This window comes from Parasteatoda tepidariorum, chromosome 5, assembly GCF_982258835.1.
Source record: "Parasteatoda tepidariorum strain Cologne lab strain chromosome 5, Ptep-v5.0, whole genome shotgun sequence".
Taxonomy (NCBI): Eukaryota; Metazoa; Arthropoda; class Arachnida; order Araneae; family Theridiidae; genus Parasteatoda; species Parasteatoda tepidariorum.
Window position 1 is genome coordinate 85,379,131 of NC_141759.1, and position 22,580 is coordinate 85,401,710.

Consider the following 22,580-nt stretch of genomic DNA (forward strand, 5'->3'; position numbering starts at 1 on the left):
TCATTCAAGATTGACATACAGAGTTTAAAAATAAAAATAGTGCGTGGAGTCCCACCGCGCGGAAGAAGTTAAACTTCGCAACCTGCGACGTTAATTGTAGAAGAATCAGCAGTCGTAGAAGGATCACTAGTTCTATTCAACGACTCTTTTTCCTGCTCCGCTCGCTTCCGTGCTCTGTAATCACGGTAATATTGTGCATTTTCCCCTCTTGAACCAGTGGAAGTGCTTGTGGTTGCATCATCGTCTCGCCCTGGAAAATGTATTAATAATGTATGTGAATGCGTCATAATCTAATTTCAGAAGAGAAACAATCAATTGATATTCACAAGAGACGTACTTTGACATAACCTTAAATCCGTCGCATTGTCCGTGGGATTGTTTTCACTCAATTTTTACAATTGTTATCCACTAAAACTTTGAAAATAAAGAATACTACACTATTAAATTATATGTGTATCAAAATAAACTGAAAAAATATTTATGGAAAAACAATATTTTTATTATTTTTATGCTTGTGAGAACCAAAACAATATGGAAATGAATGTGGAAAAACTGGATCCTACCACGTGATTACCCGGCCAATAAAAATGCAGCGTTAAACGTTTAACGCAACCTTGTTGGAAGTATAACTTCAAAAATTTCGAGTCAAAATGCCAACTTACTTTTGGCCGTCTAGTAATGTTCGATGAATTAATCAACTTTTCAGGAAAGTAAAAAATTTGGCGGAGAAAATTAAATTAAAAAAAAAAAATTACAATAAATCGTGGTTATTTAGTTGCCAAACCAATAGATGGAATCTTTATGATATGTAATGAGTAATGTCAAAAAAGTAAATTTCAAAAAATTATATTTTGTCAAACAATATCTTAAAACTTTGCTACATTTGAAAGATTCTATCATAAATTTTGAACAAAAAGGTGTCGTAACATTCATAAATTAGATTACTTTCTCAAGCAGCGATATCTATACAGGGTGTTTATTATCAGCCCTAATGCATATTAGTTCTTAATATTAAATTAGCCTTACATTATTTACTTAAATTTAATCACGCTTTAGAATCTTTAATATTAAAAATCCCCTTGTTCAGAACATAAATTAAAAAAATATATACACTGGATTACAAATTAATATTTGTGCAAGAGAGAGAGCTGGATGACAGATGATGGAGTTAGCATTTCAAATCCTCCTATTTTCCTGGGTGACTAACCCAGATATACTAATGACTTTAATTTACTCTTTTTAATTGTCATTTATCAAGTTTTAAGGAAATCTCTGGATTCAAAATCAAAAAAATACACGACCAACTTAAAAACATATTTAAGAAAAAATTCGAAAAATATTTCAAGAATTATGATTGTGAATCATCCTGAATGCCTTGATTATTTGCTCTATTTCATCTTATAGCTATCGTAGTTTTAATATTCTCTATAAATAACTCGGAGAAAAAAGTGTGGTAAAATTACAGTATTGTATGTTAATGAAATTTCGGGTAAAAAAAAACATAACTCTGGTTTATAATACCACGGTATTTAAACCATTCATTTGGCAAATTTTTCATACAAATGGTAAAGGTTTACCGCAAATGCTGGTTTTCAGAATTATAAGTCTTATAATCACACAGTTAGTAAAAAAATACAAATTTGAAAAATAAATTTAACCGAATAAATGGTTTACGCCATGCTCTAAGATAACACGATAAATTACCATATCTACCAACTTTTTTAACATATAATGAAGTCATATTTTATTTTTAATTTTACCAAAATCATTAACAAAGAACTTCGATAATTTCTAAACTCTTTTGTGTTCCCAAAGTCAGCAATTTTTTTATATATATTCGGGTAGTTTTTACATTATTCAGTAAAATTTGAGCAAAGACAGGAATATGTTAAGTCTGTCAAGTTAAAAAAAAATGATGGATTTCTAAATACAATACGACAACGAAAACATTTTATTCAATAATCATTATTGTACATGTTTTAGAAGAGCTAATATTCATGAAAAAAGGAAAATTGCAAAAAAATAAATTTAAAAATTTCGAAAAAAACTGATTTTGCTTCCTATTTTTCTTTAAAAATATGATTCCATAAACAATTGAACTAAGAATTGATTTAAAAAAATTTCAATAATTGGAATCATCGGTGGATCAATAATTAAAATTCTGCAACTAAAGCATCTTTCAGAAATTAATCAATACTGTACATGCTTCAGTTAATCTTATATTACGGGTACGGAATTATAATATGAATTAAAAAAATCATTTTACTTCCCATTTTTATTCTAAAATATCATTCATTAAACAATTGAGGTTGCGCAGAAATATGTAGAAACTTATTTTTCAATTAATGGTATTATTGATGGATTTATAAATGCAATTCCACTACAAAAGTTGAGAAAGTAATCATTTTGTTCATGTTTTAGAAGAACTGATATACACTTCGGGATAAATTGTAAGATAAATAGGAAAAACTTATTTTATTTAAAAATTTTATTTAAAAATATTATTTAATAAAAAATTAAGCTGATACAGAAATATGTAAATTCTTTTTTGAATTAGTGGTATTATTGATGGATTTATAAACACAATTCCGCTATGAAAGTAAAAAAAGTAATCATTACTGTTCACGTCTGCACTTACGTAGAAAAATTGTAAAATAAATAAGTGATGATTGATTTTACTTTCCATTCTATCAAATATTATTCAATAGAATAGACAATTGAACTAGCACAGAAATGCGTATTCTTTCTTCAATTACTGGAATTAATGATAGGTTTATAAACCCAGGTCAGCAGCGAATACATCTATTAGAAAGAAATCACTACTGATGGTTAATAAGAACTGATATACACTAACGGTAAATTTTTTTCAAATGAATAGGAAAGAAAAATTACTTCCGATTCTTATTTTAAAATATTATTTAAAAGAACAAAGATTGTTTAATCAATTGTTAACATTAAAAAATTTCCTTTATACTAACATTATAAATAATATTTTAAGAATGAGAGGTTCACAATGAAATAATAGGAGAAAAAAAATTGCGTGCATAAAAACGAGAAAAGGGCAGAAATGGTGTGCTTCAAATTCAATCAGTATTCAAAAGTATAAAAAATATATATCCTTATTTCGAATAAAAATGTTTTTGCTAATTGTGATATATCATGATTAGCTATACATTGTTCATTTTTCCTTTATAATAAATTACATTTATATATTGTTTTGACTGGCTTATAGCAAACAGTTCGTGATTTGAAATTAGATAGAAATGGATAAAATATAGATATTGACCTAGGGAAGGTTTTAATACTTCCGCTTCATTTATATTATACACCAATTGAATATTCTGTGTTTCGTGACAGTTAAAGACAAATTTCACTATTCAAAGTATAGTTTATAGGTTTTCATGGTTGTATTACATTGTACAAGTATATCAAGCATAATTTTATTTTCCCTGAAACGTAGAGTATTAAAATTATCCCTTTTGAAAGTAGGGGTGAAAAGTGATACCCTTTTATTGACAATGATATAAACATCTAAGAGTATTAGAAATTTTTCTTATGCTACGCGGATTTTAACCAAACAAATTCAAAATTTGTTAAAATAAAACATCTCTTCAATCAGGATGCAGGTACGATGACCACAAATTTTGGCAAATTTTTTCTTTCTTCTCAGCAATATTGTAATATTTTACAGTTTGTAATTTTGAATTAAGCAAGAGTATGTAAAATGAATTTTAATGTTTATTATTAGTTATAAATTAAATGCTGTTTTTAACTACAATGATATTATCATTTGACTCAGTAATTAACATCATATACAAGTTGCCTTCTAACAATGCACTTCAAAATGGCTTTTGCTACTGTCACTTAAATGGTATTTGGCATTTGTAATGTGGCTCTGCATTATTTAATGCACACCGCAGTATCCATGTAGTACGCATTATTTAATGTATACATAAGTGTATTGAAAATCTACTGTTACTACAGGGTATTCCATAAATCCCTTTTAATATATATATATATATATATATATATATATATATATATATATATATATTAATCTCTTGTCACAGTTTTAGTGGTTAAACTCCTCCTAAACGGCTCAACCGATTTTGATGAAATTTTATACGTATACTCAGTAGGTCTGAGAATAGGTTTAAAACTAATTTTTTTTCATTTTTCGGACAGATTTAACGTATATTTTAAATTCATCTTTATTTAATCGTATTCGGATCCAAGCTAGACATATAAACATGATAAATAAAAAACAATATTCACGCACGTTGCAACAAGTCATATTAAACTTTAATACTTATGCTCGCCCGTAAAAGAAGAGCATCAAATATATTTGCAAGTATGTGAATAAAGGCAGTGATATGGCAGTATTCGAGTTGAAAATAACTATGTGACTGCTCTTCCAGTGAATAACAACGACGAAATAACGCTGTACCGAATAGGCCGGTACATCAGCTCCAATGAAGCTGTTTGGCTTATCTTTGGATTCCCAATTCATGAACGAGATCCAACCGTTAGTCATTTAGCCGTCCATCTTGAAAACGGTCAGCGCGTATATTTCTCGAACGAGATAGCGATTGACCCATCTGTAAATCCATCAAAAACTACACTCACAGAATTGTTTTGAATTGTGCAATCGTGCGGATGCTTTTGGTGCCTTTGCACGGACATTACTCTACTCAGAAGTACCACACTATTTCACATGGGCTCAAACAAAAAAATGGACACCCCGCAAGCAAGGTGCATCGGTTTATTCAAATCAAACGCCTTAGGAAGAGTATTTACAGTCAATCCAAGGCAGACCGAGTTCTTTTATTTTCGACTGCTGTTGGTTAATGTCACCGGCTCATGTCATTTCAAGATATACGTAAAGTCGATGGACATCAGCATCCAACATATAAAGATGCATGCCTTGCACTCGGCTTGCTGGAAGATGACAACCATAAGGAATGTATGCTTGCTGAAGCAGCACTGAACTATACTGCAAAGCAAAATCGTCTATTATTTGCTATAGTATTAACTACATGTAAACCGGCCCGCATAGAAACGTTATAGGATAATCTAAAAGATTCGATGACTGAGGATATACGGTATCAACATCGCACACGTTGCAATGATCTAATGATAGCATTTAGCGATGCTATGAACAATGAAGCACTGATTGCTACAGAGGGTCTTCGCATTATTATTGCCAACTTGCCACTCAGTTATTTCGGTAAGCCATCTCCAAATTGAAGTGTATCTGATTTATTAAACACTGACATGAATCGTGAACTTTAATACAATACGATAGAAATGGCAGCGATTGTTACTCGCAATGTTCCACTAATGAATAAGGAACAAAGAAACATTTATTACCGCATTATGCTTGCAGTTTCGGCAGAGTAGGGTGGATTTCTTTTTGGATGCACCTGGTGGAAATGGCGAAACATTTATTATTTTGCTAATTCTCGCTGAAATACGATCAAATAATGGCATCCGTTGGCCGTTGCATCGTCTGGCATTGCGGCAACTTTATTGGATGGAGGCAGAGCAGCTCATTCAGTATTTAAGCTGCCACTAAATATTCAAAACAACCCAGATGCAGTGTGCAACATAAAAAAGCAATCGTCTATGGACACAGTGTTGAAACACTGCAAAACTATCATCTGGGATGAATGCATTTTCACACAGAGCATTGAAAGATATAAAAAACAATGGCAAATTATTTGGCGGCACTCTGTTACTCCTTTCAGGTGATTTCAGACAAAAACTTTCCGTCATTCCGCGTTCAACGTACGCTGATGAGATCAATGCTTGCTTGAAATCATCTCCACTGTGGTGTAATGTTGAAAATGTTCAACTAAAAGTAAATATGCGAGTCCAAATGCTTCAAGATCCATCTGCTGAAACATTCTCAAAACAATTGTTAGATATCGGTGATGGAAAAGTTACTAAGAATGAGACTGGAGGCATAAAATTTCCGGACGATTTCTGCACAATCATTGATTCACAAGATGCTGTCATTAACCTAATATTTCCCGATGTACACACAATACATTCATCATGAGTGGCGGGCAGATAGGGCGATCTTAGCAGCAAAAAATGTGGACTCCAACGAATTGAATCTGAAGATACAACAGTTATTGCCAGGTAACTTGGTGACATATAAATCCGTTGATGCAGTTTGCGATCCCATTGAAGCTGCAAATTTTCCAACAGAGTTTTTAAACTCATTGAATTTACCAGGCATACCACGGCATAATTTAGTACTCAAAGTTGGATCTCCGGTTATTTTGCTTCGTAATTTGAGCCCACCACGGCTGTGCAACGGCAAGCGATTAGTCGTTAAAAAATTAATGAACAACGTCATCGAAGTCATTATTTTAAATGACAAATTCCGGGGTGAAAGTATATTACTTCCACGAATCCCTATTATACCCACAAATGTGCCAATTCAATTTAAACACATTCAGTTCCCCATTTGCAATGACAAGGCCAAACAATGTCTGTTTGTGTCTTAGATTTGAGCACACCATGTTTTTCAGACGGACAATTATACGTGGCATGCTCTCGAGTGGGCAAACCATCCAGTTTATTTGTGTTAGCTAAAGATGGAATGATAAAAAATATTGTACACTCCATTGCACTAAGAGATTCATATTGTTGACTAATATTTTCAGAATTCGTTGTATATATAATTTATAAAAAAAGTTACAATAAATTAACAAAAATTGTTATTTGGTGTGTTGTTATATTCACATTCCGTCATTGTTCAAAGCGCTCCATGCCTCTTCCACTCATATACCACATACGCACACACTTGCAATAAATAAGATGTATTTTCATTCTCTCGAAATAATTCATATGGCAAAACAACGCTTGCAGGGTCAGCCAGTATATATGTATAGATTAAAGAATTTGAAAAATTTTGCAATTTGACACCCTTGCATAAAACTCAAATGCTTACTTTCGGTATTTTGGAATGATTATTACAAATGAATGAAATACTTATAACCACAAAAATATTTAGAAGATTTATTTTTTAAAGAAATTATAAGCAAATGTATAAAAAACTAAGTGTAATTTTAAATTATTAGACACGGTATTAATATTTTGTTATTTTAACATTGGTTCTTCATTTTGTTATTTCAAATTGGATTGATTTGTTTTTTTTTCTTTGCCTTTGGAATACCACCGGTTATTAAACAATGCTCTAAGAATTAAATGATCATTCGCCAATAAAGCTGCTTTAAGCTGTCAGAGAGAACTATTCAAAATTGCAATCATTTTAGATTAAACTAACAAAACCCTGCCGCAGGCAATTTTTGCAAACGTAGCTATTTAAACTTCATTTGTAATCTTAAATCAAAACTAATTCGTCATCCTAAAGTAACAGGTAAATTTACTTACTGACAACTTCTTCCAGCAAACACACTGGCTAGCTTTTATTGGATTAGCGTATAAATTCTAAAAATTTAAAAAAAAATACTATGCTTGTAAAATGAAATCAATAACTTTCTTTTCATATGATTTAATTAAAATCAAAAATTTTCACATTTAAAACGTTTTAACAAAGAAGAAAAAAACTAAAAATTAAATTTAAATTTTTGAAAAACTTTAAAGTTAGATCATCAAATTTTATAGTGGATTTCATTTGAGATACCAACATAAACATAATGGTAACTGTCAGGTGCTTCCATCATAAAGCCATTTTTTTATTATAAAAAACATGATCCAACATGAAAAATTTATTTTGATGGGTTTTTTCATTGCCTCTCAAGCAGCTTGATTGGATCTTGGAAATATTTCGCTGGGAACATCAATATTAACCATAATACCAATAACTGAGCTCGAACTCATTTATGATGGTCTGACGTCAGGAACGCAACAGTTTTGTTCGATTGTTTCTGTTGAACTTACGGGAATTTCTATCATAATTTCACAGACATTAATGGAAAAGTGACAAGAATAACCAGCCCCCTACACTGTAAAAAGTTCAGGATCAAAATACGGTGAAAAATGTAAGCGGCTTTTTGCGGAAAAATTGAGTTTTCCAAGATCATGTCACAGAACAAAAAATCGAATGCACCGTAATTTTTACAGTAATAATTACCGTAAAATCACTAAATCACTCTAATTAAGTAAATATTACAGTAAAAATTTCTTTTTACAGTAATAATTACTGTAAAATCACTAAATCCCTCTAATTAAGTAAATATGACAGTAAAATTTAATTTTTTCAGTAATAATTACCGTAAAATCACTAAATCCCTCTAATTAAGTAAATATGACAGTAAAAATTAATTTTTACAGTAATAGTTACCGTAAAATCACTAAATCCCTCCAATTAAGTAAATATGACAGTAAAAATTAATTTTTACAGTAATAGTTACCGTAAAATCACAAAATCCCTCCAATTAAGTAAATATGACAGTAAAAATTAATTTTTACAGTAATAATTAACGTAAAATCACTAAATCACTCTAATTAAGTAAATATTACAGTAAAAATTACGAATATTTTGCAGTGAAAATAGATTGTGCGGTAAAAGGGATGATACTGATGATGCACCAAAAGTCCCTCCAAAACATCCATTTATGAATCTTCCAGTGCGCAACATCCATCAGCGAAATTTAAACTTACTTATGATAGTTCAAGATGAAAAAAGACATCCTGTTTAGATGACCCAGTTATGTTGGACCATCTATAATTGACCATCTATGTTGGACCAACAAGGTTTCTCATGGTAGAATCCTGGAAATTTATTGTTGAGACCATCAAAAATAAATGTAAAAAAAAAACCAATATCTTGAAGATTTCTTTTTAGTCGAGACCGCCACGATGATCAATTCAGATTAATTTAAGATGTTCTATCATGAAGAACGCATGAATTTTGATATAAAATCTTTGGTAAATCTAACCAACCAGTATTTTCATTATGCATACTGCAAATTTCCTGTAGAAACTATGATGATATAGCGTAGATACTGTATTGTAGAAACTATGATAATAATCATCACAATATCAGAACTTAAATGATGGCTAACTAGTTAATTCTGCTACCATTCTATGCTCTTTTTGTTTATTTGCTTATATCCTTACAGTTTATATCTCCCAGTGAACTCTTGTATTTGTATAATGATTTTTGTTGCTACTCTTAAGCTTTTCTTTTCTCTTTTAAACATATTATTTTCACAAAATTTGCTTCACAACATTTATGTAAAATCTAGAAACACAATGTTTCTGCTAGAATTTTACTATTTGTAATAGTTCATTTAAATTGCACCCCAGAAAATCATACATTTGATTATGTGTGAAATTTTTTCAATGATTATTCCAAAATGATTAATTGAATCCTGATTATTGAAACAAATTGCACCCCTGAAAAACATACATTTGATTATGTGTGCTATTTTTTCAATGATTATTCCAAAATGATTAATTGAATCCTGATTATTGAAACAAATAATAAATACTGATATATTCATTCAATGTTACAATTAAGAAAATGTGTAAAAAATCTGTTTAGCGCACTTATGACACTATTTTCATATGTTTTCAGACCATTAAAGTATATAGAAAAGGACTGTACTTTTTTTCAAAAGAAATACTTCATTTTTTTTTTTAAGTTCTATTCTGAACATATTTTATGAAGCACTCAATACATTTTTTTCCTCTTACGTTATATGCCTGAAGAAGCTCTATTCAACCAAAATATATTACCCCGAGTTAAGAGAAATTGTTCCTGAATTCTTCCTAAAACTTTAAAATCTGATTTATGGTGTTTCGAGTTCATTAAGTTTTAGTATTTTATTTTAATATATTTCTGATAAAGCCGATTTTTCTTAAAGCTTTTTTCAGTGACTATATTTTGTGAAATGCTGTTCAGTAGAAATCTATAATGACCCGAATATATATTTATAAAAGAAATTGTTTTAAAAATTATGATGCGAATTAAACCAGCCAAATTTTAAAATTCTGATTGTTAAACTCGAATTCTGTTCATAATAGAAACTGGTCGATTTCTCGAACCAATCTTCTTTCTATGTACGGTACACCACATTACATCTCCGGTTACCCCTATGCTATTCATAGAATTCTCTTTTATTAATGAGTTAAACATTTTTTGATTTCGAGTTTTGAATATAAATAAATAATGTGGGATAATTATTCTTTGAGCTCTGACTTCTTGCACAAGGTTCACCTCAGATTTCCGATTATTAGGATTCAAAGAAATTATTCCAAATTCCGATTTAAAGAAATGAATCTAAATATAGTAGGTAGTTTTGTTTTTACTCTTGGTTTTTATAAAGTTTTTCTTTATTATTATTCGAAAAAAAAAGCGAAAAAAAAGTATCATTAGGTATTTAGACACTAAGTAGGATTCTTGTTTATAGAAACTAATTTAAGAATCTCTACTTCTGTACTTTTATTTTGACTTTAGACGCGTTTTTTTTTCCTTTTCTTTGTCGACCTAGCGCAAAGTAGTATACCCTATACTTTTTAGATATAATATTTTAAATTTTTTCCAGCTCACGTTCTTTTTTGTCTAATTTAATAAATCTGCTTCAATTTTCACTCGCTTTTAATGATTTAAGTTAAGCTTATTGCTCGACGGGTGAGTTGACTTGCTTTTTTTTAACCAATAATATGCCAGCTATTTTTAATAATTGTTATGTGTTTGAAACATTTATACACACCTTGTTTAAATTTTGTTAATATCTCTAGCTAATATCTCTCATTCTGAATGCAAAAAAGGAGAAAACAAGCACAAAATAATACTTTGGAGGAAAGCCGCGTGTTTCGGAAAATGAAGTATTTCTGAACTTGAGGATACTAACACAAAGATAAGAACGTTAAGATACTAGTTTGGTGGAAAGCCTCGTGTTTCGGAAAATGAAACATATTTATGAACTTGAGGAGACTAACGCAAAGATAAGAACGTTAATATACTAGTTTGGAGGAAAGCCTCGTGTTTCGGAAAATGAAACATATTTATGAACATGAGGAGGATAACGCAAAGATAAGAACGTTAATTTACTAGTTTGGAGGAAAGCCTCGTGTTTCGGAAAATGAAACATATTTATGAACTTGAGGAGGATAACACAAAGATAAGAACGCTAATATACTAGTTGGGTGGAAAGCCTCGTGTTTCGGAAAATGAAACATATTTATGAACTTGAGGAGGATAACGCAAAGATAAGAACGTTAATATACTAGTTTGGAGGAAAGCCTCGTGTTTCGGAAAATGAAGCATATTTATGAACTTGAGGAGACTAACACAAAGATAAGATCGTTAATATACTAGTTTGGTGGAAAGCCTCGTGTTTCGGAAAATGAAACATATTTATGAACTTGAGGAGACTAACGCAAAGATAAGAACGTTAATATACTAGTTTGGAGGAAAGCCTCGTGTTTCGGAAAATGAAACATATTTATGAACTTGAGGAGACTAACGCAAAGATAAGAACGTTAATATACTAGTTTGGTGGAAAGTCTCGTGTTTCGGAAAATGAAACATATTTATGAACTTGAGGAGACTAACGCAAAGATAAGAACGTTAATATACTAGTTTGGAGGAAAGCTTCGTGTTTCGGAATATGAAACATATTTATGAACTTGAGGAGACTAACACAAAGATAAGAACGTTAATATACTTGTTTGGTGGAAAGTCTCGTGTTTCGGAAAATGAAACATATTTATGAACTTGAGGAGACTAACGCAAAGATAAGAACGTTAATACACTAGTTTGGAGGTAAGCTTCGCGTTTCGGAAAATGAAACATATTTATGAACTTGAGGAGACTAACACAAAGATAAGAACGTTAATATAATAGTTTTGAGCAAAGCCTCGTGTTTCGGAAAATGAAACATATTTATGAACTTGAGGAGACTAACACAAAGATAAGAACGTTAATATACTAGTTTGGAGTAAAGCCACGTGTTTCGGAAAATGAAACATATTTATGAACTTGAGGAGAATAACGCAAAGTTAAGAACGTTAATATAATTAACAACAAAAGAAAGAAGTACTGAAAAAGAATATTTTATCTTGCTATTTTCCTTATTTCATGGTAATAAATACATATTTTTATGAAATATATTCATTAAAAGCAATGTGCCACTCTTATATATTAACTACAAAAACATTGATGACGGAAATACAAGATTTGTATGAAAGTATAAAAGTACATCTTATTTTCTATAAAAAATTGTGAAACATTTTCCACATCATTTGAATTTCAATTTCATGTTCAATATGAAAATTCCATACACTGAAAATAAATATGATAGTTCCGTGCTTGAAATATCCATAATTATATTTTGGTAAGTAAAAAGATGCGTGAAATTGTGCGAATCAAATATACTTTTGAATATTTTTTTGATAACTATTAAAGATAGTAATCTATATACTTGCATAAAAAGAAGTTGAAAAAATGTTTTAGTTGTTAGGCGTTACTAATCAATCTAATCAATCTCCTATACTGAAATATAAAAAGTACCTGAGCCATTTGTTTAAGATCTAATGAAGGAGAATATAATATCATCTTAACATGAATTTTTTAACAATTCAGAATTTTCTTTTATTCAATTTAAATTTTACAGTTTTAATGCATTTGTTACTCTTTATTACTGCCTTAAAAACCAATTATTTTCAAGTGACAGATAATATGGGAATGTTCGATGCATTTATCTTCATAGGTGCTCTATTGAAATCTTTTCGCTTTCTAGTTAGATAGATATTAGGTAAAGATAATTAAATAGGAAGTAAGCACATAAGGTGTATCCTGAAACTGATATTTATAGCTTCGACATATTTGTTTCACTTAGCTAGACAAACACAGAAGAAGTAATTTGCTCCTAAATAATTTATAAGTAGAGATAGAAATGTTACAAAAAAAGATGATTTTATCGCTTAAAATAGGGTGTTTAATTAAATTTCTTGTAAAATTAAATTGATTATTTTTCGCAGATCTAATTGAGCTTAGAAAAGCAAATTAAGCATTTTAAATATATTTTTTTATAAATATAATGTAATTTCTCATAAAACTTATATTTAAGCAAATTTAGCCAAATAAAATTGAAAAAAAGTTTATACTGCCATATTACGACAATGAATCATTCTTGAATAAACCGGAAAATGATTGAAATATGTATTACCATCCTACACAGAACTCAAGTTGTAATTTAAGTTCACTAGCTAGTTGGAATATAACCAAAATTGCGATTGGTATTAAATTCCTTTTAGAGATGATTTAGCAATTAGTTATGTTTGTTGTGGACGAAAAACAGTTGAAGCTCGACAGTCATCAGGCACAGAGCACCTGTTAAGATTTGTATATTTATTCGAATTTAGAATGTTGTTGTTGTTGTTGTTAATTTACGTCGCACTAGAGCTGCACAATGGGCTATTGGCGACGGTCTAGGAAACATCCCTGAGGATGATCCGAAGACATGCCATCACAATTTTGATCCTCTGCGGAGGGGATGACACCCCCGCTTCGGTAGCCCGACGACCTGCGCGCGAAGTCGAGCACTTTACGGTAGCACAGTTTAACGAGGACCAATACCGCACACCCTCGGTCCCTACGCAGACTGATCCAAGTGGTCACCCACCCGCACACTGACCGCAGCCAGTGATGCTTGACTTCGGTGATCTGCTGGGAACCGTGTCTTAACGATCAGTCCACTGCGGGACCGAATTTAGAATGGACAATATTCCAACCATAAAAGGACAATAAACATACGAGTAAAAAACCTTCAAAAAAAGACGATTAAACGGCCATTTAACTCAACACTTTAACTTCAAACTTAAACTTCAAATCTTTAACTCAATCTTTAACTTTTAAATCATTAACTTCAGATCTGCAATTCTTAGACACTTTTCACGGAATTTGATGTTTGTGTTACCAGAAATGTAAGGAATACTACCATTATTTTGAACATTGTTCGTAAGGTCAAGCATTGCATACAATTACGATAAGCCAAAGTAGAAGAATGATTGGATAAAAGTATGTAAATAGCAGAGAAAAAGAACAGTAAAATATTTTTTGTATATTTTATTTATTATATTCCAGTTGATAACCAAAGGAAAACTATATTTTACTATAACACATTTACACTGGTTATCATAAATTAAGGAAAAATCACAAAAATAGCGATAACTCTTTCAAAAGTAAGCCAAACCGTGCAAAATTTGCATATGTTGTCCACTAAGAGTAGCTGAGTAAAATTGCAATATGCAAATTAGTGGCGCTGCACTCGGCTTACGTCATCTGCCTGGAGCATAAAAGTCCAAGTTTGAGAGAAAGCACACAAATTTTACTGTGATTGCGACATTGAAAATCTGAGATAGCCAATTCGTAATAATGACCTCTAGGCATCATTTGCCTGAAGAACTACGATGGAGAGCCATCGGGAGACTAGAGGCAGGGCAGAGTCAATCAGAAGTGGCCAGATGGCTAAATGTGAGTCCATCTGTGGTTCATAGACTTTGGAGGCAATTTCAAACCACAGATTCGGCATCTAGGAGGTTCAGTCAAGGACGGCCAACTGTTACGACCAGTGCCGATGACCGATATTTGACATTAAGTGCACGCAGGAATAGAACCGCTACTCCGACACATCTTAGATCCTCTCTTGCTGCAGCCACCGGAAGGTTGGTGTCAACGTCAACTGTGCGCAGAAGGCTCCACGAAGGTGGTCTGTATGCGAGACGACCAGCCATTTGCGTGCCGCTCACATCACGCCATAGGAGAGACCGTTTGCAGTGGGCCCGACAACATGTCCACTGGACGTCAGATCAATGGAGGCCTGTTCTCTTTACGGATGAGTCCAGGTTTAGTCTAGAAAGTGACAGTAGACGTTATTTGATATGGAGAGAACCTGGGACCCGTTATCATCCATCAAACATCCGTGAAAGAGATGCATACGGAAGAGGCAGTGTCTGTGTTTGGGGAGGCATATCCTTAGGAGGGCGCACATACCTCCATGTCTTTCCAAGGGGAACCGTGAATGCTCAGGTTTATCGAGACAACATCCTTGATGCTTATGTGCGCCCATATGCCGGGGCAATTGGTGATTGCTTCCTGTTACAGGACGATAATGCAAGACCACACAGAGCTCGCATTGTTGATGATTATCTTCAACAGGAAACAATTACTCGCATGGAGTGGCCAGCTCGATCCCCGGACTTGAATCCTATCGAGCACGTTTGGGATGCTCTAGGGAGGCGTGTATCTGCCATCAATCCGCCCCCTCAGACCCTTGCCACGCTTGCAACTGCTTTACAAGAGCAATGGCTCTCACTTCCTATTGAACTGATAGACCGCATAATTGAAAGCATCACACATCGCTGTTTGTGCTGTATTGCTTTTAGAGACAATCATATTCCATATTAAAGGTACTTTTTCTATTGCAAACCGATACTTCCAATTTGTTTATTTTATACATGTGCTAATTTCTATACTACTATTAATGTCTGATAATTTCTTTTTATGTTGTTTAATACCTTACTATGTGTTGTATATTGTGGGTAAGTTTCATAAAATTCCATGTGTAATTTCTTGAGTTATCGCGATTTTTGTGAATTTTCCTTAATTTATGATAACCAGTGTATTTACAATAAATCCGCATCATCGCGACCATCGCTGATTTACAGGGGATGGATAAAATAATGGAAACACCTCTTTACTAATAACTGTTTTCATTGTTCTCCAAAAATACTTAACGAATTATTTTATAAATTCAGAATTTTTTAGATCATGCGATTTCCTATACATATCAATGAATTTAAAAGCCTTTAGAGGTTTGAGGCACGGATTTAAATTACAAAGGAAAATTATCTTTTTGAACACCCTATGCCGTAAAATGTAGCAATGAATTTGTAACTTGTAACAGTGATTTTGTTTATTATATGCAATAATTACACAAAATTTCGTAAACCTAATTTAAATATTTATGAAGATATGAGCATTTTTCAAGAAAACTAATTTTTTTGTCTTATCTTTTTTTTGCTTTAACTTTAAAAATAATCAATATAATTAAACTATCTCTCTGGAGTAATTTTTAATTACTAATAAAAATATTTCTGTGAAATTTGAAAACAATTCGTTTTAATTTGCCCAAGATATGAGTAATTAAACTAATTCTTTTGTACTGTACATATGTAGGGAAACTTAAAAAAAAAATATTAATTTTGTAGTAAATCGAATATCTCAATTAGTGCAAAAAATCCGATTTGAATATTTTAAATTTAAAAAGTTTCAATCAATTTTCTGAGTAGTTTTCGCACTTTTTAAAAGCAAGCGCAAAATGAAAGTATTCTACAAATATTATTTTGCATCATAAGGAAAAATTCAATAACAAATTATAATACCTTACAGTAAATATTCATACACCAGTATGTGATTTAATAAGGAAAGAAATCTGGCGTAAAAAAATATACTTTTCTGAACTTATAAAATAATTATTTAAATATATTTCTGGAGAAATATTAATAAAAATATATTAGTATAAAAATGTTTCCATTATTTTGTCCACCCCTGCTTGTCTGAATTCATTTCAAATGTTAGATTGTGATATTCGTTTTTGACATTCATTAAATAATTTATTCTATTAGCAATTGAACACAATCTAGAACAACATATTTTTACATTTAATTGATAAACAGAAGATATTTCAACATGCACATTGAAAGTGTTTTTTGTAATTCATTAAATTATTTAGTACACAAGGAATAGTGTTCTAAAAAATGTCATATTTTCCTCATTAATTATCTGCCTATGTTCAGTAGAAAAAGGGGAATTTTCTACTGAATTTATTATGTACTGAATTTATTATGTACTTGAAGCACTCACAATAAGAATATTCATGAGAGTTCACTCTTATAATATGACATACTAGATCATCGTAGTTAGGCATCACCCAACTGATGCTCAATAAATTAAAACCTGAGAAATGGAAAATCTTTTAACATTTTTGCTATCACATGCTCCATAAAATTTTCAGATTAAAAAGCACATGTTCCACCTTTAAGTATGCTAAAGTTAAAAGGAATCATTTTCTCAAAAGCTGACTTAAAATTATCAGTAGTTAGAAGCCTAATACGATCAAAGGACTGTGAGATATGCTGCCGTAATATTAAAGCTGGTTTGTGTATAAATCTTGTAGATTTGGTATCTTAATCCTGTATGACATAAGTTCATATCACCAGTTTCTATTGAGTAAGAAAACAAGAAAACTGCATCATTCCTGTTGAAAAACAATTCAAAAATAATTCGTTGCTTGGGTTTTATGCTGCAGCCACCGTGAAACTCCCCGTTGCTTGCATGTAAATCAGTTGTACATAATGGATTATTTTCTTACATAGTCTCAATTATAGTTTTGAATAATTTGTAGTTCTCACTTGTATAGTATCTTTTTCTTCTTCTTTTTAATAACCGTCGTTTTATAACTGTCGTTATAACAGTTAGTCAACCCAATTTTCGGGTTTGCGACTACTAATGCTTAACTTCGTAGCCTTGCAATTTTGAATCCAATCCAGAAGACCGGAGAACTCCTCGATCTAATATTGGAAGAAATTTGCCTTCGTGGAGGACTTTTTGAAAGAACTAATCCGCATTTGCGTTATATGGAGAGGAAGACCACGAGAAACTCCTACGTTTAGCCTAACGGCAAAGGGACTCTTACCCATGATCCGTCTACCACTGAAAAATATTTAACGTTAGCACTGTGGTAGGTGAAAGCCGGATGCGGATTCTTATCAGCCAGCCATTTCTGAGATTCGAACCCGGTTCAACTCACTGGAAGGCGAAAGCTCTATCCCCTGAGCCATCTCGGTTGTGGATCGTACCTTTAAATTATTCATGATTGTATTCAACAACAATGTGCAAAGTTATTTATAAGCATTTTTGTGCAACGGAGTAAAATATTCATCTGAGGTAAAACCTTTCAAAAAGTTTTGTTTACTTAAAAAAAACAATTTCATTTTATTTTGCTAATATTACAATTAAATCTACGACGATTTTCACTTAAAATAGGTTCTTCATTGTTTTTTCATTGCAGCTTTAAGCAAAGCATTGATTTCCTTAAACATCAAGCAATGTGAAAGTTTCTCTCTGTATTTGCGTACATAATTTTCTTTACACACAATAAGAAACAAGTGGCTTGAAAAATACACAAGTTGATAGAAATTTGAATAAGAAAACGGGGACGGAGCTTTAAAGTATTTTCTTTCCAATTTTTTCTAACGCTTTTGGTATTCGAGTTATGCCAGGTTATACTTCTTATGATAGCCTATATTTGAATTTGTATTGATATAATAAAAAAATTCAAAACCTAGAATCTTTCTTTGCTATCTAATTCTAACGACATTCGCCAATAAACACTTTGTTTTTCTCTAGACTCATCCAATATAGGAAAAACTGCTACTGCTACATTTTCATAATGAAGAAGAAAACAAAACCTAGCTGTTTTTGTGATTAAAGATAGCAAATATACATTTTGGTGCAAAGCTATTGCCAGTTGCTCATTAGCAGACAAATGAAACTGATTTTATACTCTGCCTGAGAATCACACTTGTGATAAAATTTTGAATTTAAATACTACATTAATAAAAAAGAAAAAAATTAATTGTCTCAGCAAAACAATGTACGTTTCATTTATAATATTTAATAATTTCATTCATATATGCGCTATCTATCGTGAAGGTAATTAAATTTTCTTTCAATTTTAAGACGGCGGAAGAACTTTTTTTTTCACCAAATGCCAATTAATGCGCAATTTATTTTTAGTGCTCTTCGAAATTTTGCAAAAAGAAGCTCTTTTATCTCTAGTACACCAAAAATAACTCTGTTACAAAAATAGATACACGGACCTAAACAATTTTATCACTTGTTTCATGGCCTAAATAAAATTAATAAAATATTTTATAATTTCACAATAATTTATTAAATTTTATTGTATTCAATGTCTCTCTCCCTCCCTCTCTCTCTCTCTCTCTCTCTCTCTCTCTCTCTCTCTCTGTATATATATATATATATATATATATATATATATATATATATATATATATATATATATATATATATATATATATATATATATATATATATATATATATATATATATATATATATATAATATATATACAGATATAATATAATATATATATAATATATATACTGTATATAATATATATACAGATATGTATCCTATTTCAGGAGGACTTTCGGATAGAAATAATGTTTAAAAAGTAACCTAACTTACCTTGCATTGGGCATACATAAATATTAAAGTACAAAGCATTAAACCATTTCTTTAACCAATCTATGTCTCTCTTATTTTACTGCTCATTTAAGACCAGTGCATCATGAAAATTCACTGAAGATATTTTAGATATATGGTACCAAACATTTTTCTGGACAATGAATAATTAAATATTTGGTACTTTTCCGTTTCGGGTGTCTTACATTTATGCTATGTGATCGCAAGTTTTTTTTTTCCTTTTCTGTTTAGCTATTACTATCTACATGGTGGTTCAAAATTACATGTCAAGAATGTAAGGGAAATAGAGGAGGCCTAAATAAGCATATTTCATAATGGAACATGAGTGAGGGTATATATCATTGTTGCTCACTAATATAACTTGCTTGCTATGCTAATGTTGATTACTTTCGAGACGCTATTGTAAACTGTGATTGTAATTTGTTTGTTAACTGACTAATTGTTTCCAATTGTTAACTTTTTCTAAATCATTGTTTTCTTTTGTCCAAACTGAATTTTTACTCCCTTATGGTTAATGCTATTTTACTTGCTAGAGCGCTTACGCTACATTTTCGCATCGACATTCTTATACAAAATCAAACAGTTTGCAAGACATGCTTGAAATAACGATGACCAACAGGGATACAAGATTCACAGTGGTGCACCGATTATTATACATTATTAAGCTAACGCTCCAACTATCAGCTTAACGCCGATAGACACACTCAGACATTCGTACATTCAATATGCTTATTTAGATCCCATTTGCTTCTCTTAACATTTTTGACTTATATTTTTGAGCAACTTTGCATATAAAGAAATAGAAAAATATCCGTTTCCAAAAATATGCAGCAGTAGCTTGTTTACATCACACTAAAGCTCCGCAAAGGTCTATTTTTATTTTTTATTTTATAACCGTCGTTGAACAGTCGACTAAATTTTATGGGTTTACGACTACTAATGTTCAACTCCGTAGCTTTATAATTTTGAACCCAATCCAGAAGACAAGGGATTGAGTATTGAGAGAAATTTGCCTTCGTGCAGGACTTTTTGGTGGAGATAATCCGCATTTGCGTTACATGGAGAGGAAGACCACGAGAACCACCCACAGTTTGCCTGATGGTAAGGCGACTCTAACCCATGATCCGTCTACCACTGAAGATATTTCACGTCAGCAACACGGTCGGTGTTAGCCGGATGCGGAATTCATATCGACTGGGCTGGGACTCGATCCTGGTTCGCCTCATTGGAATGCGAATGCTCCATCCCCTGAACCATCGCGGCTCTACAAAGGTCTATTTGCGACGGTCTGGGAAGCAAAAAATTCATTTTTTTATTGTTCATGTTCTTTTTACTTCATTTATTGCTTCAGCCATTGTTTTTTCTTTTAAACAAATGTGTTGCACATCATTGTCTTCCGTAAGACTTTCAATGCTGTTTACTAAATTTTATTGTAAAAGTTTTTTTATATGTATTATGTAATATGCAATTTTTTATAATAAATTCCCTCTGATCAGGCCAGCTCACCGGATTGTGGCGAGCTGGACTGGTAGCCAGACGTGGACTATACGGGTAAGGTTTTTGCAAACCTAGGTACGTGTCCACGTCTGGAGGAAAGGAAAGGAAAGGTCTGGGAAGCATCCCTGAGGAAAATCCGAAGGCGAGCCATCACAATTTTGTTCATCTGTAGAAGGGATGGCTCATTAGCTTCAAGAATCAGACGACATTCTAGCTGAATTGAGCTATTTATGGCAGAACAATTTAACGAAGACCGATTCCCCTCACTCGCGGTCTCTACAAAAACTGATCAAGGGAGTCAACCCCTCACCGATCATAGCCAGTGATACTAGATTTCTGTGTCCCACTAAAAACAGTGCCCTACAATCAGTCTACTGTGGACCCAAAAACTGTTCCTTGCATTAAATAATACTTAAAAGCTGGTGTACGTCTATTTCCAGTTACAGCTATGCATCTTTAATTTTATAAAAAGCAAATAAGAATTACTCTTTAAAATTGGATTTACATCGTATCTATATTGAAAAAAAATAGCTCAAAATATGGAAAAAATTAATAAAAAAATCAGAATATTTTCAAAGTTATTGCGTTTATGTAAGAATAATTTTATTGCATTTATAGACAATAGCAGATATTTAAGCCATTTTCCCCGAAAATGGATTTTCATTGTTAGTCACATCCACAAAGTCCGTCGTTGTGCGACTTATCAAGAAGTGGAATTACACATTCCTGCAAAAAAAAAAAACACTAAATTCAAAACAGATTTGTTGATTTATAATATTTATTGTTATTAGAGGAATTTTCGCTTATATAAAAAAAGGAAATAATGCTCACCAATATTAATGATAATTCAAATTTTTCCTTCGCTTTATCTAGTGTTTCGTAAAGAAAACTTCTCAAAATTATATCAAAAGTTTTCAAATATTAATTTGAGCAATTCGTTCGTAAAAAAAAGTAATACCAATAAATTACAAAACTCCTTATTGATTGATTTTCGAATTTATTCACTAATTTAAATTTTAATTTTCTCGGTAGTTTACTTTAGGTACAAACTGGAATCATTTTATGAATTATTGTGTGTCTGCATTCTGAAATAATTGTTTTTACTAAAAATTGTGTAGTAAAAATAAGATCACGGACTCAGATTTCATATTAGTTCTAACGCTGTCCGGAAGATTAGTTTCGTTTCAATTGACTATATGGTAATATAATTTCAGTAATATAGTATTGTTTTGTTTCCCCATGCCTGTGAACTAATGCTTTAATGCTAAATTATAATTAAATTTAATAGAAAAAGGACACTTGTTAATAGTTAAGCAAATACACACGGTTACAAGTAATTCTTGTTATTTAAAGATTGATAAATCATTCTATTTATATTATCTTCTTATCTTTATGGGAGAATAATGCTTTGATGTCAACTTTAAACAAGTTGGTAAGCAATAAGCATAAGTAAAGAAGTAATCCTTGATATTTTATGATTGAAAGTAAGGGATTCTGTTGTTGTTACTTATCTCCAAAGGTCTAACAGCGTCAGACCAGATCTATAAATCTGTTGACTAGTAAAAAGTCGGAAACAAGGAGAGGAGAAGCGAAAATTGCTTCCCGAAGAAGTCCCAAGCAGCTTAAAATTTGTTCAGCTGAAGCCTGATGATGGTGGCGTTTTGGGCAAAGAAGATAGGATTTTATACCCTGTGAAAAAATAAGACATTTTAGATGTCCACTGACATGGCGTGAAAAGCAAGTATTGGTTTTTCTGTCGTATGGAAGAATCAACGACTGTCCCGGCTTACTAGCCCTATACAA

General features: G+C 31.6%; 1 protein-coding gene across 2 annotated transcripts in view; it reads right to left on the bottom strand.

Annotated features, from left to right (window-relative positions):
- Positions 1–21,346: 21,346 nt before the first annotated feature.
- LOC107440276 (uncharacterized) overlaps positions 21,347–22,580 on the bottom strand; it is a 104,133-nt gene continuing 102,899 nt past the window's right edge. For both annotated transcript variants that reach the window (XM_043052816.3, XM_043052815.3), the window contains exon 6: positions 21,347–21,503. In XM_043052816.3, coding sequence (XP_042908750.2) covers positions 21,444–21,503 — 60 coding nt within the window. In that variant the 3' untranslated portion in view covers positions 21,347–21,443. The remainder of the gene's footprint in view (positions 21,504–22,580) is intronic.